The 17,558-nt window shown below is 38.1% G+C and overlaps 2 protein-coding genes across 2 annotated transcripts; one reads left to right on the plus strand and one right to left on the minus strand.

The window, feature by feature from the left end:
- The first annotated feature begins 1,184 nt into the window (after positions 1-1,184).
- On the plus strand, positions 1,185-5,372 carry vegfd (vascular endothelial growth factor D). The gene is made up of 8 exons (XM_014981534.2): positions 1,185-1,661; positions 3,314-3,530; positions 3,598-3,718; positions 3,855-3,924; positions 4,021-4,148; positions 4,233-4,348; positions 4,556-4,674; positions 5,091-5,372. The coding sequence occupies exons 1-7, from the start codon at positions 1,554-1,556 to the stop codon at positions 4,657-4,659; spliced, it is 864 nt and encodes a 287-aa protein (XP_014837020.1). The 5' UTR covers positions 1,185-1,553; the 3' UTR covers positions 4,660-4,674; positions 5,091-5,372.
- A 3,685-nt stretch (positions 5,373-9,057) lies between these two features.
- On the minus strand, positions 9,058-16,638 carry LOC106914630 (gastrin-releasing peptide receptor). The gene is given in 4 exon segments (XM_014981533.2): positions 9,058-10,561; positions 11,353-11,466; positions 11,827-12,178; positions 14,638-16,638. Coding segments are annotated over 4 exon segments (1,122 nt in total). The 5' UTR covers positions 15,012-16,638; the 3' UTR covers positions 9,058-10,279.
- Positions 16,639-17,558: the final 920 nt, after the last annotated feature.

Genomic DNA, 17,558 nt, shown 5'->3' on the forward strand with positions numbered 1-17,558 from the left:
CTGTTCCATATACATGTGTAGGATATTTGCTACTCAGTATAAGACACCAGTGCTGGACTTACGCTGTCCTTTATTGTTTTGAAAGACATCCCTTATCAGGCAAGTATTTATAAATAGTAATTGAGAATAAACAATTTGGTGCCCTAACTTGGTCATTTTGATCTAAATTACTAGTTTAATTATCAATTGTCTTAAAAGATAATAAGTATTCATAGCCAGAACCCTTCAGCAAAACAGTCCGGTATTATCTGAAGGTACAGACTACACAGTACATGCATGTCATTGATTTATTTTTTTGTGCATCATCCTCCAGTTTGGACTGCGACTCACAGACTTCCCGGACTGGAAGCTGTGGAAGTGTCGCTTGAAACTGCAGCCGCCTCAAGTCCAAACAGAGGCTTCCTCTTTTCCACCTTTGGTCGGGTCATGCCGCTCCACGTGCTACGCACCAACACTGTTTAGCCTGGAGATACTTAAAGGTTTGACATCCTGGACAGGCTGCCAGCTCATTTCAGCACAACTCGAACACAGACAGGACAAACCACCATGCACACTCATACTCACATCTTAGGAGAATTTAGAGACCAACTAACTTAACATTCATGTTTTTTGCTCTGTGGGACGAAGCCAGAGCACCCTGTGAGAACCCCACGCTTCCACAGGGAGAACATGCAAACTACCTGCTGAAGACCCCCAGGCTGGGATTTGAACCTTGGAATCTGTTGCTGCAAATCAACAGCGCTACCAGCTGCGCCACAGTGCAGCTTTTGTTTTTTTTCTTGTGCGTGCATGCGTGCGTGCGTGCGTGCGCATTTCCAGCAAATTAAATACTAAACAGAATGGGTCTGGAAGAATAGGATGTCTAGGAGACGGGTGTGGTGCTGGCATCTTATTTCCCGTCACACGTTACGGTGGTCTGGATCACATTTAAAACACATGGCCCTGCTCCTGGAGCGGCTCAGTAAGTCTAGACTTGACAAATGATAGAAATGAAATCTATAAGTTAATAGATATATCACATATATCTTGGTGCTGTAAGACCAGCAGCTCTTGAGACTTTGTCAAAACTAAATTTTGTAGCTACTATCACACAGGGTTGTTTTCCCATAAAAATTAAGGCCATCTAAGGCAGCAAAGCCGTACAGTTGGAAGCCCTGAAATACACTAGTAGTAAAGAGCTTTTTTACCCAGCAGGTCTAGCAGCCTCATTATTTGACTGGAAACCTCAACTTCTCCATCAAAGCTTTAGCAGGAACGCCCTGGTTGAAAGCCCATCTCTCCTTTAGGCTTATAGCTGACTAGGTTGCTGCAACAGGTTGGCTCAAACACACACACACACACACACACACACACAAGCACACGCGCGCAAGCACACACACACTCTACATTCAGCTGGAAGATCAAGAGTTTTTTTTTTTTTTTTGACGCAGATGAGTTGTGAAAAGACAAAGTGTGTGGTCTGAGACTCAGCTGATCCAGCATTTGGAGAGGCAGCAAACTCTCAGAGCTTTTACAGCCCTGCTCACAGAAAACAAGGAGAGAGTCAACCGTGGATGATGAAGAAGAAGATGACATGCAGTCTGGGCTGGATCTTTTTCTTGCTGTTGGAGCTCGGTTGGATAAACATGAGCTCCAGCATGCACAGGGAAGGTGGCAACAGGGTAAGTTCATTTATGAAACTTTGCACTGATGCATGTTTAGTCCTAACAGCAACCATGCTCATCTACTCAGCTTTAACAAGAATACCAGTTAGACATATGTTAGGCATTTGGCTTCATTGGTACTTATTACAAACTATGCAGGCATATATTCAGGTAAACTCTTTCAATTTGAGTTGTTTCTTTATGCACAAACTTTATAGTGACTCTGATACTCAGTCGCAGTCACAACCCACAATTTCAGCTTATACTGGAGAGGAAATACACCAAACATTTTGATTATTTCATGTTTCTCCACCCCCTGTTTGAAGAGCTGCAGATCATATTTTTAGTCTAGGAAGGTTTTATTTTCATTTGAAGTGCTTTCCAGTTTCCTTCTCACGTCGTTTAGATGCTTGACCACTAAAAACGTAGACCACTTAGAGCTGAAAAAAACATTACTTTCACAAAAAAAAACAATTTATGATATAGTATCTGAGTGGCTGCTTAGTTACACTTAAGCAACTTTAGATTCTATCAAATGGGGGATCTGAGTGGCTCTGGTTCTGTTTAATTCTGGTTTGGCCAGCATGGGAACTCTGGCTTCCTGTGGTAGTATAGCATGAAGGTTTATGGTTTTTCTCACACCCTTGAACCCAGGCTTTAAAACTCCTTGTGGAGGAGTGCCAGCAAGAATGTTACGGCCAGCTTAAAACATTTTGTTACTGTTTGTACATTCGGCACGTGTCTTGGCATTTTAATTGTTTTAGCATTTGTAAATACTATTGGTGATGTTATGTGTTTAATATAAAAGGTGCTACGCACCGACAATTAGAAAGTGTTGTTAAATCGATACCAAAGCCAGATTTAGTGTAAAAACACCTGCATGCAGGTGGTGGCTTGACATGGAAGTGACAAAATGTAAGACGAGACTAACACATTTATTGGTCTAAAAATGGTTGCAAAGCAGTTTTTGAATCTTTAGGATTGTGAAGTGAACGCCAGGTGAGAGTCAATAATATCCCCCCAAATGGAGAAAACATGGAGCGGTAGTGAACCCCCTGCCCTGGCATGGTCTGCCTGCCAGAGACACTCTTGAGTTTTTTCTGAGATTTATGTGGACAAAATAATGCTTTGCACAGAAGGATTTTCACATATAATTTAAACTGAGATGCTCAGCAGGACATCGCTTCGCAGCAGGTTATGAGATCAGCGTCTGTTACCATAGCGACGTAGCTGGGCTTAAAAAGATCCACCTTCATAATACAAAACAATAAGCTTTAGCTCAGCTATATGTCACTTTGTAGTACACAACTTTCTCATGTTCATTTGATGCTGAATATTTAAAGCCGTCTTATTACTTTGTTCCTCCAGTGTGTGACTCATATACTTCCTGCGAGGAATGCATATTGAAAATGAAACTAAAAGCATTCACAGATTGTAGTTTTCATACTAATTGTCTATTTATTGTGTATAAAATTTAAATGCTGAATCCATAGCCACACTTAATAAAGATATCTGTATCGTGCTAATTTGAATGTTTGCTTTTTTTTTCATTGAGAAATTATGCCTATCTCAAAATGTTCCAGTTTTCATGAATAACGTTCAAATCAATCACAACTACACCCCGGTTAATAGGATTGTTTCAGTGTTTCTGTGTGTTTTCTTGAACCCAGGGGGCAAGGAGACAGTGGGAGAAGCAGGTCCGCTCGTCCTCCAGTCTGGACGAGCTGCTGCGACTCACAGACTTCCCGGACTGGAAGCTGTGGAAGTGCCGCTTGAAGCTGCAGCCGCTCCAGGTCCAAACAGAGGCTTCCTCTTTTCCCCCTTCGGTCGGGTCGCACCGCTCCACACGCTACGCAACGATACCGTATAGCCTGGAGATACTTAAAGGTTGGATCGTGTGCAAATCACCGGATGCGGGTTTGCAATACTATTCGTCATTGCTTTCCCTCTTTAGCCGTAGAAGAAGAGTGGCAGAGTATTCAATGCATGCCCAGGGAGACGTGCATCGATGTGGCCCAGGAGTTGGACTCTCATACCTCAGTTTTCTTCAAGCCTCCCTGCGTATCTGTTCACAGGTGAGTTCTGCGTACAAGTTCGTGTAATCCAACTTTTAATCATATTTACTGTGAAAAAAGAAAAATCCCTAACGCCACAGCATCACGTCAGTCGTTGATAAGCTCTGATTGTCTTTTTTTTTTTTTTTGCTGACAGGTGTGGTGGCTGCTGCAACGACGAGGGCCTAACCTGCAGGAATACGTCCACTGTGTACGTGAATAAAACGGTGAGTAGCTCACAATGCGACTGAGTTTTGAAGGAGTAGAAGTAGTTTTCAGTAGTTGTTGAATTTAACAACTCTGTCTGTGATTGTGTCTTTTAGATTTTCAGCTTAACGCCTTTTAATCTTGTACCAGAACCCGTGCTGATAAAAGTAGCGAACCACACCGCATGCAGATGCATGGAGCCGGCAATAATTCGACGTAACGCTCAGCTACGCAGGCGCAGTGGGTGGGTAGAGAAAGTCTCAAAAACGCTTTGCTCTCTCTCACCTTTGTTGGAGTTCATGTTTTCCCCCATGTGGTTTATTATCAGCTGCCCTCTGATGAGAGAGATGTTGGAAGCAAAGGACTCTGGGAGACTTTGTGCTAGTGGATGGATTTGGGATTGTTCAAGTGAAAAATGCATACCTTACCCCTCCAGTACATCAGGTTTGTTTTTGGTGAAATATTTCTCAATCTTTTGACATGTTCCAAAATTAAAGGGTCATGTTCTTTTTTTTTTTGTTTGTTTGTTTTTTTTGTTTTGTTTTTTTGTTTTTAAGGGAAAGGTTTACCATGCAGGAATATCTCCCTAGAAAATGTTGAGTTTTGAATGTTATCACTACCATTGCTGCATCAATAATATCTTTTGCGCAGAGCTTCCCCTCAGGTCCTGGTTGTCGGACTGTGAGATCGACGTGGAGCGCTGCGAATGTCTGCCCAGACCTCAGCCAATTGTGTGGGCACCCACAGGAATTTGATAAAGACTTATTCAGGTAGAAGTCGTAGTGAATTTGATCTAAAACTCCCTTGTGTTTTTCCAAATCTTTACTCCTTCAACTACATTATGCATTGTCAAAGTAAAAACAAATCATTACAGAAAAAGAAACAAATTTATGCAATTGAACTTTTGTAGGATCAGACCTACAAAATCTGATCCTACAAAATCACTATTATGTATAACAGCCTTTTTTTTGTTTGTTTTGCTTTGATTAGTTTAACCTGCCCGAAAGACTTTTTTTTTAATTGTGTGAAATACTTTGCACTCATGTTGTGGTAATAATAAACTTGCTTGACTCTAGAGAAATAAAAACCAAACTTTGCTTTCTAAGACCATCGCTGAACTCAGATTAATTCAGGAAATAAAAGTCTGAATCCTCATGATCCTCATTGATTTCTCTTTGCCTTGCAGGTGCAAACTGCCCAAGTAGAGCTTCACTGGACATAACAATTACGACAAGCTGCTCAATGAGGAGCAATGACTAACATAAAATGTCCTTTAATTTATTTAGTCTTATTTATGCAAATCACTTTAATTATATTAACTCTCTCGACCACGTTAATAGACTGGTTTAACATGACAGGATTAGGCTTTCATCAATGTACAGTGTATGAATGTGTATGATATTGCATTCATTATTTGCGCGCTGAATGTGTAGCATATACAATAAAAGATTATTTTTATAATTCCAAACTGCTGACGTCTTTGTTTCTCTGATATTCTGCTGTTTTTCTTCCAGGTTAGCCCAGAACTCTGCGTTCAGAATCAAAGTGGTTCTTCTTCTTTCATTCTTTATTACCAATGTCTGAGCAGGTCTGTGTTGAAAGACTCAAAGAGCACACTAAGACAGACTTAATGGAAATCTGAAGAGTGATCTCTATTCAAATCTAAAATATGTCTCCTTTAAAACCCCCAGAGCCATGAGGAAGCAGCAGGGTGAGGAAAAGACACCGAGCATCTCCAAAACATTTGTTTTTCTGTTCATTTTGCTGTTGAAGTAGAAAAAAAGGATTGATTTTCACGTGGGTTTATAAAATTTCTTTCCACAACAATGCTTCCAGTCGATAAAATGTGAAGAGGAAGGCATGATGTTGGTACATTCCTGTTGTACAAGGCTCTTAATTGATTTTTGTGATTCATTAATAGGTCAGACATTGCAGTGTCTGAATGCAGTCATCTCTGTCGTGAGCGCAAAATATTTTGAACTTGAGGAGCAAATTTGTTTCTCTTTTACTGTTTCTTTAAAAAAAAGCCAAACTAAAGGGAGTCGGCTGCTGCTGGCTTTGACAAAAGGAAGAATTTTGTCTCCCTCTTCTTGTAGAATTGGAGTACTCCTATTTCCTTTAACGTTCCTGATGTTTACCTGAGTTGAGCTCTTTCTGATAATGTTTCATATAAGCAACTGTTCTAATTGTATAAACGAGCTAGTAATATAATTGTTGATTTTTTTTTTTAATATACATTTATGACCAAATACCTTTTAGGAAACTAAAGTTTGATAAGAAACAATCGCAAGAATAACTAAAATTGTTAGCATTTGCAAAGTGGGACTTCTTAAGCTGTCCATCTTAGCGAGGCCTTAATAAATATAATGCAAACCAAGAATACTTTAAAGTGACTCCCACTTAATCAAAACATTGTTTAGCAGTTAAGAGGCAGCTGTAAACCATCTTGTGAAAATCCCCAGGGTTCATAACTGCATCTTTATACATAAAATTACAACTTAACTCATGAGGAAATCCAATCAGATCTTCATTTTAACACAGAACTTGCTTTCTAAAATGGATACTTTGGAGACGACATCGAAATTCTGACCTTTCGTGACCTTATTTGATTTTCAAGCTGATTAATAAAAGTTTGGATTGTGCAAGGATCTCATGTGCTCAGACTGATGGATTTCTGAAGTTTTTCTCAGTCAGCCCTTTCACCTTGGAAAATTTAGCTTATTGACACAAAACAAAAGCCTGCTAGAGAAGTTTACAGGCTCCAACATTTCATCCCTACAATGAGGTATGAAATTTGGCTATTAGTTTTAGGGGCGAATAAACATTCGGTGTCACTATTTTTTTTTTTTTTTGACATAAACCTGTTTAGTTGTTTGTTTCTTGGTTCACTAAGTCTTCATTTCAGCTGTGACTTTCACATAGTTACCAGCAAGAAGAGCACAGATCCATATTGGTCTGGGGAAACATGAGGCAAATAGAAGGAACCAGCAAGGAGTGAATGAAACAAAAGTGCTTAATTACTGGGAAGTGTGATTGCTGGAACAATGGAGCAGAACGAATTACAAAACAGATGCAGCTGTAAGGGAAGAGCTGAGGGAAAAAGAAATAACAAAAGGGAGAAAAGAGACAAAAACACCAGCAGGAGGAGGTGAGGAAACAAACTTAGCCACAACTGGACACAAGAAATGACCAGCAAAGATGAACTTACTAAAATAACTAAGAACAGAATGAACTAAAGAGAAAAAGCCTAATCAAAGGGGAAACAGAAAAATAATAAAAGTTATAAACCCAGAAAAATCCAAACCACCCAAGGTCCAGACATATGGTCCTTCCATATTGCTTTTTTTGTGTCTTTTTGAGAAGCAAAAACTATTTTATTTTAAAATTCAAACCAAATTGCGAGTTTGTGGTTAGTTTAATGTCTTTAACTAGTTATACTTCCTAACTTGATTTCTCAGAAAAATGTGGAAGGAAACTGACATCTTCAATAACAACTTTCACTTACATAAAAAAAAAAAAAAAACAATGTGAGAATATGTCAAAATATGTTGACGGGAAAATATCAAGACCCACAAACAACTTCAACCAGTGGTGGTTCAGAGTAGCAGCAACAAGATGATGAATAAATCCAAACAAAACGCAAAACACAATACAGGACACCACATTAAATACAACAACCAGGCAGAACTTGACGATTCCAGGAAACATGCTCATCGTCTCAGCTGTGGATTTGTCACAGTGACACTCAGGGTTGAGTCTTTACTGGCTCACAGTTTCCCCTGTGAGCCAGTGGGCCTTTTTAATTGGCAATACTGTGAATATTTTGTAGTAAAGGTGTAAGAAAGGTGTCTTTTTTTCCCCCCTAAAAAGACTGTCAGCTTGGTCAGTCCCATGCATAATGTGATGTCCCTGAAGGTCTTGCTGCCTTCATTTCTAGAGCATTTCTAAAAAAAAAAACAAAACAAAAAAACCCCCCAGAAGATTTAAATGTAAAATGACAAAAGGCAACAAACCCAAGCAGAAACAGTGGGTCAAGAAAAGACTCATCCCATGGGTCTTTTCACACACAGGGTTGCTGCAGGGACCCCTCTGATGAGGCCGATGGTGGTCAGAGGCTTGTTTATTTACAAAACCCGACAACAATGAGAACATCAGGCTGAGGTATCCTATCGCAATTGTGCGAATAAATTTTAATTTCATGCATGTTGTTCCAACATTAGGCACATTTGTTGGCAAATTGACAAACAGTTGCTGACGGGATGCGAGACGGCGCTCCTCTGTATTTTTAAAAGACCTAAAAATATCTTAACGTGCCACTGAAACCTTGTCTCACTGGATGAAGATCATCGCATTAAGCTCCATTCATCAGCATTAATAACGAGTCAGCTGGCTGCATGTGTTGCTGGAAGAGGGTCTTTTAGGGGAGCTGAAACAACAGGTTCAGTTCCTGGAACGTACAACGTCTATAAATTAAGACTGAAATATCTCTGGTTGGTTTTATGTTGCACAATTGTATTTTTGTTGCATTATTTCTTGGTTGAAGTTTCTTAACACCTTTGCTGTGACATGGTTAAAAGCAATATTCATGTGATTTTTGCAGGATGTAGCTTTATTCTCTTAACCAAAAAATAAAACAGACTATTACTTTGTTTATCTTTACTCAGAATTGCTGTCCATAAAACTTCCTGTTTTAAAATATAAAAATAAATCATCAAGAACATAACAAAGCCAACAAAACCAATAGATCTAACAAGTGTCATTACTTTTTTTTCACAATGGTTGCAATAAAAATGCCTGAATACTATTAAAAACATACTTTACTCAGTAGTATAATTTACATTTTAGTCTTCAAATACATTGGCCAAATACTCAATCTGCACAAATACTGAACAGACTGAATTACACACTCACACAAGACTGAGCTTGAGCTTTTCTTTCTTAGAAACATTGAATTAATTACATCGCAGTTGCCACATGTTTCGCATCTGCAAACTTTTATTGGTATGGTTTAATAAACAAGGGTGTACGACTTAATTTACAAAAGCTGACTTCAGTCTCAGTCAATCTCCTAATCGTTCTTTGGATTATGAATTTTTCACCTAAGACAATGAATGATTTTATCGCAATTTAAGAGAAGAGAGGAGGCTCTGGACTTTTGTCAAAATGAAGGTGTATTTCATTAAACAAATGAACTGCACATAGTCAACAAATACATTCATTATCATCACATCAACATCTATTTCCCACTGATGTATTTAACAGAATATAAATAACATACTCCACAATATTTATCCTGCCAAAAATAGGAATAAAAAAAAAATAAGTTTGAGAAATCATCTGTGCCAACTAAAGGTTTAATTTTGATCAAAAGTTGTTGTTTTTTTCCAGAATCAAACTGTGAAGCTGTAATATCTAATGCTATTTTTAAACAAAATTAGGAGAAGAAAAACAATGAGTTCTTCAGTGTTCCTGCCAGCATCTTAGCTCATCAGAACCTCCATAGCAGTAGAATAAAGAAGCTGAACTGCGGTCCTGAACTTGTCGGATCAACTCTTTGTGAAACGGACCGGGTCTCCAACCAAACAGATGTCTGAACCAATTTGCCTTTCTGTGTCAGGGAGATCTGGCCCAGCTCCCTGGATGGTTTATGTGGATTGTTTCCCAGTTTGGCTCACGCCAGAGAAAATTTGGATTTGAAGTAACTCAGAACCCGTAGAATGACGCTGATCAAAAAGCCACTGCGGAAACTTTACCTAAATATTACAAAAATTTAAAACACTAACCACCATTTAAAACTAACTAATGATGAATTATTTTAGAAATATTTTGGAAATTATGTAAGTTTTAATGTGTTCCTAGATGGCTTAATTTGGACTTAATTTATTTTTTCTGTTTTTTTGGAGGTTGAGACTTTCTTCACTGCCTTGTCCATCAAAATACCAAGACTGTTTCCAACTGATGTACCAACGCCTGTTCTTTTGTTTTCTTTCTTTTGCTTACGTTTTATGTTATCTTAGGAATAGACCATCAGAAGATTCATTCAAAAACAAACTGATAAATAGATATATACAAGCACAAATTGATCATGAACCACATAATTTGCAAAACTGTACACGACTCTTAAGATGAAAAGATTGTAGGCCATCTTCTCAAATGCAGAAATGCAGCCTAGAAACTTTAAAAGTGTAAAAAAAAAACTGAAAAAAATGTAAACAGCTCTGACGTTATTTCACAAGCACAATCTCAAGTCTACAGCGAACATTTTACACAAAGACATCACCACAGAACTCTGTAGTGTTTTTAAAGTCTAGATTTTCTGCTTTTCATGTGGAGAAAAAGATCCCAAATTGACGACCCTCTCTCTCACAAACACTTTTACACGTAGTCCTCCTGGCAGAGCTGCCTGCCATTGATCATCGTCAGGCTTGCCACAGAGTGATGTGTGCTGTGGACTGAAGTCATGCGTGTGTTATAATGTGTTGGGCTCTGTGGGGAGTGTTTGAACATGACATGACAGCAGCAGCACAGCTGCTGGTTGAACTGCTTCTTGAAGCTTTTGCTCAGCAGGTAAAGGGCAAACGGGTTCATGCAGGAGTTAGTGAAGGCCAGAATCCGAGCAACAATGCTGAACACAAAATGACCCAGAGACGTGTCCACCTGGTGGAGGAGAGAAAGAAACGGATTATGCATATGTATAGTAGTGTGAAAAGGTATTTTGTCCGTTTCTTCACTTTTTTTCCTTTTTCTTTTACACCTTAGTGTTTCATATGTACGTGTCAGTCAAACATGCTGAGACTAAATACACTTTTTTTTTTTCCATTGTTAATTTTAATTGTTCCTATTATGAAATCCATCCCCTTAAAAACTAATTATTTGTTTGTGTTTGTCATTTTGGAGCAGCAGGACTATAGTGAAGCTTTTATTTAAAGACAACTAAAAAAGTGTTAGATTGAGACCCAAACTGAAAATCCTCAATGGAAAACCAATAAAGGCTCAATCAAACTTTGTAAGTAACAATCCTGACTAGCTATAATGGAGAGTTGAATTAAACTCATATACCACAAATACTGTATGTACACAACACCAGTAGTCACTGGTGCATTTGTAGAGCACATTGATAGAGTAGGGGAAAAATTCTGGTAAAATATGACTTAAAATGACTGTCTTCTCAGAAATGTTTTCTTTTTTTTCACTTCATTTGAGAACTTTATATGATATATGTAGCATGTCAGGTGAAAAATATAAAGAACTGAGCCCACTTAGCTTTCTGGAGAATCGAGAGATTTTGCTTATCTTATACGGTTTGGTGCTCCAAACAGATTTAGGTCGGGAACTTTAACTTAATGCAGTGAGGAAACTGTGAGGAATAGATTTTTAAAGAAAGGAAACTGCAGAAGATTTAAAATTTTAGCTAGACCTAAAACAATGACAATGTTCTTCATGGTTACCTGGGAGTAGTGATAGGAGCGGTACAGGTAGATGACGTGACTGGGCAGCCAGCACACAGCAAAGAGACCAACGAACACCAGAACCGTCTTGGCCAAGCGCTTTCTGGATTCAACCTGTCGATTGAACGAAACCGTTTCACAATGTTATCGAGGAATAAAATATGCCTGGCAATAAATGTAGATTTTTATTTTTTATTTTTTATTTTTTTGCCATGGTATCAAAACAAACATAAAACTAATGGCAAGAGGCACTTAAACACAGCTTGCTGACATTGTGTTGTAATATATTTGTATTTTGAAAGTAAATCCAAAACAGATGACGGAAATTAGAGGTATAAAGAGTATAATGGTAAAAAGGCAGGATGGATAGTTTTCCTTTGAGAACGACATTGAAGTGGTGAAATTTAAGAAAATGACACGGACATTTTCAGTTAGCTGTTGTAAGGAAACTGCAATCAAAGCTTAAACACTAGCCTGTCGTCTTGCATGGACGTTCCCCTCCATGGGAAGGTTGGACGCACTCTTGAAAAGGCTGCGGGCGATGAAGGTGTAGTACATGCTTATCACCAACAGGGGGATGACGTAAAAAATGAGGAAGGAGGCCATGGAGTGGATCTGAGGGTGCAGTTTCCCAGCGTGGGGGTAGGGGGCGCAAGTGACAAAGCTCTCGTTTGTAGAGGTCACGTTGAAGGCGTGGAGGTCCGAGTACACGGCCTCGGGGATTGCCAAGATGAGGGAGAAGACCCAGATGAACGCCGCTCGCAGGACAATGCTGGCTGTGGTGGTCGATTTTTGAAGATCGAGGGGTTTCACGATGGCCCTGTACCTGATTAAAAAAAAACAGATAATAAATATTTTTAATTGTTAATTAAAGCGATTTCAGAGAAATCCATGGGAGCACGTAAAAACGCTTCTCTCATTCTTTTATTTTTAATAGTAGAATCAAATAGCACTTTGAATGTAGCATCTGTAATTTCGTTATACTTGCAGGTCTGTTGTGTACAACAGCAATAAAGCTTTCTATTCCAGTCAGTTCTGTTCTTTGTGCTTGACAGAATACATGTTAGATGTAAGAAAGCTTGGTTGAGCTTTTGTATGGGCACTTTTTCATTTTGTAAGTGCTTTAAATTGCAGGAAAAATGTATGCCACTTCCTAGATATATATGTATATAAGAACTCACACCTCTATTTTTGACTAAATTAGTAATTCACCTTGAAACACCTAAAAGTGTGTGTGTGTTTTTTTTTTTTTTCTAAGCTGGAGAATAGGAATTTATTTTCTGAGGCACATATAAAAACCTTTTATACTGGAATACCATTCTTCCTCTCTATGTGCGATATACTGTATGTGAGTAGCAAGATGGGATGTTGTTGCTTTTTGCCTCTAAGCCACTAAAGGATATAATGATACAGCCAGTAAAAACGGAGCACTTTTATGATAATCAACACAATCAATAGCACAGCGATCAGTCCCTGGTTCCACCATTCTTCATTTATATCAGGACAACAGTGTGACCTGTGCCAAGCAGCCTGAAAGAGAGACTTCAATTTACCACAGCATTGGAGAATAACTTTGACATACAATCTTTTTTTTTTTGCATGCTGACTGCCATAATAGTGAAAACTAGCTCAGAAATACCATTTGACTGACATGAGAGGAATGGATGGCAGTTAATTTCCCCTTTTGGGATTAATAAAGTATTTTTGAATTTGAATTTGAATTTCCAGGCTATTTGAGGTCCTGACAATGTCATGAGTGCAACTTCTTAATTAGCTGACATTTACACAGCTGAGTGTCTGTATTTGTGCTGCATTTGCATAATCACCCTGGCCAGTTCAATGCATGACTTGTGGTGAGTTTGGCAGAAGAAAGGTGATAAGCCTCAGCATGGAAAAACCTACTTCAACAGCGATGCTATTCAGAAAGTATCACTGGGAAGTACAGACGCTGATCCAACAAGCGTCTTCAGGGAATTGTCAAAACACTTTTACAATCGTTGTATGACGTCTGTCTAAAAAAAAAGCACAGTGAGCCTGTTTGATATTTGTTAAGGAAACCATTTTAAATATGACAACGATGCAGAGATTCATATTCAAAAAGACTTGAGGTTGTCATTGTTGCCAAATGTGGATCAACAAAGTATTGAGCAAGGGGTGTGAATACTTACGTAAATGTGATTTATTAGCATTTATTGTTTGTGATAAATTTGAAAAAGGCACAAAAGCTTTTTTCTGCATTGTCATAGTTGAGTATGTGTGTGGATAATTTTCAGGAAATGATTAATTTAGTGTGACTTATGGGTCAAGGCTGTAAAGTAATAAAATGTGGGGAAAAATGAAGCACTGTGGATACTTTCCAGATGCACTGTTGAGCTTAATTTCATCTGCCATTCAATATTGGTGAAATAAAAATGTCACCAATATTTTTGTGTGGTAAAAATCTTTACAAACAACAAAAAAGGGAAAATAAAATATATAAAATCTACATTCAGGGGGAAACATTTTATGTAATACCATGTTAAATAATCGGCCAGTGGGAAATGAATGTATAAAGGGAAGATAAATAGAAAATATCTGTTGTTTTACATGTTTTCTATCTACGTAACGAAGTTTGAATGCATATCTATTTATTATTGGGGTTTTTTGTTGTTTTTTTAAATATACCTGTGTGTAACCTGTTCCACAACAAAGAAACACAGTCAAACACACTTTTTTTTTCTCCCGTGACATTGCTGGATCAAACCTGGAGTTAAATTTAAAGCTAATTTAATCAGCTAAATTTAACCAGCCTGTCAGCTGCGTGTTTGTCAGTACTGAAAGGTTTAGAGAGAGACCTCCTTAACGATGAACCCGAATCAGTTTTCAAGGCACTACGCAAATGGCAGAAAAGGGAGGAAAAGGCTCAGGCACAATTCACTGAATGAAATGCTCTGTAAAAGAAACTATGGTGATTTAAAAAAAAAAACATTTCTATTTTACAATACTAAAAATTGGAAGGAATGTCTAATTTACGTATATCTATGTGTTTAAAGAATTGTCCAACAGCTTTGACTCACATTTTTTATTTATTTCATTCTGATCCTCGTTTATAATCAGTCATTACATTTTTAGTTTAGGAGTACATATGTGAAACGTGGCTCAGCATCATCACTTAGTTACTAAAAATAAATAAGTAGTTACCAATTTTCTGTTTGTGAACTAAAAAAATAGCTGATCACAACATTCAGCTGATCAATACTGAATGTTTGCTTAGACAACGGATTTCAAGTGAAAACAGCAGCTTACCTGTCGGCAGAGAGGGCCGTGAGGGTGAACACGGACACCCCAACAGAGGTGAGCTGAATGAAGGGGATGACCTTACAGCCCACTCTCCCGAACAGCCACTCGTCTGAAAGGTAGCGGCTGGCGTCCACCGGAGCGCATGTCACCAGCAGCAAAACGTCCCCCAGCGCCAGGCTCGACATGAACAGATTGGGAACATTGCGGATAGATTTGGCCGAGCAAAACGTCCTGATGAGCGTGATGTTGCCGATGAGTCCCAAAACGCTGATGGCCCCGTAAACGGAGGCGATGGCCACGCCGGCATACCACATCATCCGAGGGGAGCTGCGCGATCAAGTGATGCTGCTGCGCGATGCGTTGGAGTGAATACTCTCCATCTCTCTCGCAGTCACAGAATGCAGAAGAGATAACAGGGAATTATGTTCTCGTAATGATCTTATATATCCATGGAAATGAGGGGGGGGTAAAGCTCAGTGTCCAACTTTGGAGATGTGCGCATGACTTACTTTCAGAGCGCGCAGCCACTAGGTGCGCTCAAAATAAGACAAATTAAACATTTGAATTTAATTTACATTATGTATCATGGTATATATCATGGTATAGTTTTTTTTATTTTATTTTTTATTTTTTTAGTTTAATTAACTCCTGTTATCCAGTGGGTGTACATACAGTAGTTGACGTTATTGAGGCCGAATGCTTTGGGTTTGTGGTTAAATCAAATTAACTTTTGTTTCCTGTTATTTTATTGAAGCTCGTTTCTTGGTTTAATTTTTAAAAGTTCATTTCACGTTGACATTTCAGCTCGATTTACTGCCTGTACTTCTCTAATCAGCGCACCTGTTGCATTTATTTATTTATTTATTTATTTATTTATTTATTTATTTATTTATTTATTTATTTATTTATTTATTTATTTATTTCTGGATGTTCACACAAAGGCCACTTTATTAAGTAGCCTACATCTCGCTAATACCGGGTGGAACTCCGTTTCTCTCTCTCTCTTTTGCCTTCAGAACTGTCTTAATGGCATAAATTTAGCTATATATTGGAAAGCTTCCCAAGGCATTAAGGTCAGTTTTCTGTTCTTAGCTGGAAGATGTTACATCTGGTGAATTCTGGTGTTGTAGCCCATTTGTTTTAAGGTTTAGATCAATATTGTTCTTCACCACGTCTAGGTGTCTAAGTGCCATATACTACTGCCTCTTTAATTGTGATTTGCTGTGCTTATTAACAATCAGTTAATCAGGTGCTCCTGATGAAGTGAGCATATATATTTTCTTGGATTTACTCAGTTTATTGCCTGGTCCTTTTGATGACACCCTCTCAGTTCTTTTCCCTTTTTCCATCCCATCTCATGAGGTTTTTTTCCCCATCCTCTTCCTGCAGTCACAGCACCACTTAATTCATTACTCTACAGTGTTTCCTCTACACCAGGGCTGCATGCTGCTGTTTTACTCCCATTATTATTGATAGCAGACAAAAACAGACGTCCAATCCTAAATGTTTCACTGCGTCCATCCGTCCGTCCGACCGTCAGAGTTAGGCTTTAAACATGTTCCTTTTTTTATTTTAGCAGCACAAGCTAACACTAAAACCCCTAACCTGTTCAATCAGTTAACTGATAAGGTTAAGTTTAAGTAGATAGCTATTTTCCTTGACTTGAAGATTGAGACACGTCTGCCTTATTTGAATGGTATGTTCTCTTGTCTTTCCAATTTTGGAAGTGAAATGTCTTCTATGTGGTGTTAATTCTACACAACAAGATAAACTAACACACAGTGACAAAATACTCAAGTAATGAAATGTTTTAAATGAATTTTAGGGAAAGCACTTGGTCTTGGGAACTTTGTCAGCAAAAATGTTAATACTTTATAACATATGAGTTTTTTACAGTTTCAATTGATCCTAAAATTTGGATTTTCTTCCTAAGTGTATGAAATTATTTTAAAATAAAAAAATATTAACTGTTTTAAGGCTTTTACACAGTTTCTAAATGCTAGTAAATGTGCATGGGGCCGTTTATTTTTAAGTTTCTCATTACATCTTCGCACAACTTGGTAATACCGAATGAAACTTTATTTCTGTGACAGTTGTGTTTGACTGAGAGTTCTGTGCTAACATAGATCTACTTTTTATTACATTTATAGTTAAATATTTACAAAAATAAACAAGATTGCGACATCAGTTTTAATTTATATTTTAAAGAAAAGTTTTCTATTGACAAGTGACAAATGTACAAATATATACTTTCTCCAAACTCAGTGCACAAAGGCACCATGCAAGATTCAAACCATCTTGATTCCAAGCAACAGCACTAACAGATGCCCCACCATTTAACCCTCCATTACTCAGTAAATGTTAATGGTAATTTCAGAAACTATCTTCAGTTTCAATTTTTTTTTCTTTCTGATTTAAGCCATTTTTAATCCTTTATTTTTCAACCTATTGGATATCTGTACTCACAGCTGAGTGCATCATTTGAAACATTGACCAACATTTTCTTAAAGTGTCTGAGACGTTCCCAAAAGAGTAAGTGCAGTTATTCTTTCTTAAAGTGACAGAAGATGAGGGATTCTAAAGAGCAAACAGTCGAATTCACACCCGACAGACGCTCAGCTGGTCTCTCTAGACAGCATTACGTCTTAATAGATATGTGGCTGCTGCAGAAAAAAAATGGCTCTCCACAGATGTAAGAGATAATAAAGGACCTCTAAACCTTCAGCAGCAGGTCATGAAAGAGAAAAGTAATCCATGAAACACCTTTTTACATTTGCAGCGAAACACTGATGTAATAGAAAACGCTTGGACATAAACACAAGTCAATGACTCAGAGCAGCAGGATAGCAATGCCACTTGGAGAAAGAACATCTATAATCCTGGATTATTGCTATGGTTCAGGGGCGGATCTACTGGGGTGGCATGGG

The sequence above is a fragment of the Poecilia mexicana genome, unplaced genomic scaffold, assembly GCF_051168715.1.
Source record: "Poecilia mexicana isolate PSO_F unplaced genomic scaffold, ASM5116871v1 scaffold_3, whole genome shotgun sequence".
In the NCBI taxonomy this organism is placed as follows: Eukaryota; Metazoa; Chordata; class Actinopteri; order Cyprinodontiformes; family Poeciliidae; genus Poecilia; species Poecilia mexicana.

What these genes read in the sequence shown, in the direction of transcription:
- vegfd (XM_014981534.2), top strand. Translation starts at nt 1,554, where the DNA reads ATGATGAAGAAGAAGATGACATGCAGTCTGGGCTGGATCTTTTTCTTG. An exon ending in CAGCTACGCAGGCGCAGTGG is followed by an intron (nt 4,149 to 4,232) that starts GTGGGTAGAGAA and finishes GTTTATTATCAG; the next exon opens with CTGCCCTCTGATGAGAGAGA. An exon ending in TTACCCCTCCAGTACATCAG is followed by an intron (nt 4,349 to 4,555) that starts GTTTGTTTTTGG and finishes TCTTTTGCGCAG; the next exon opens with AGCTTCCCCTCAGGTCCTGG.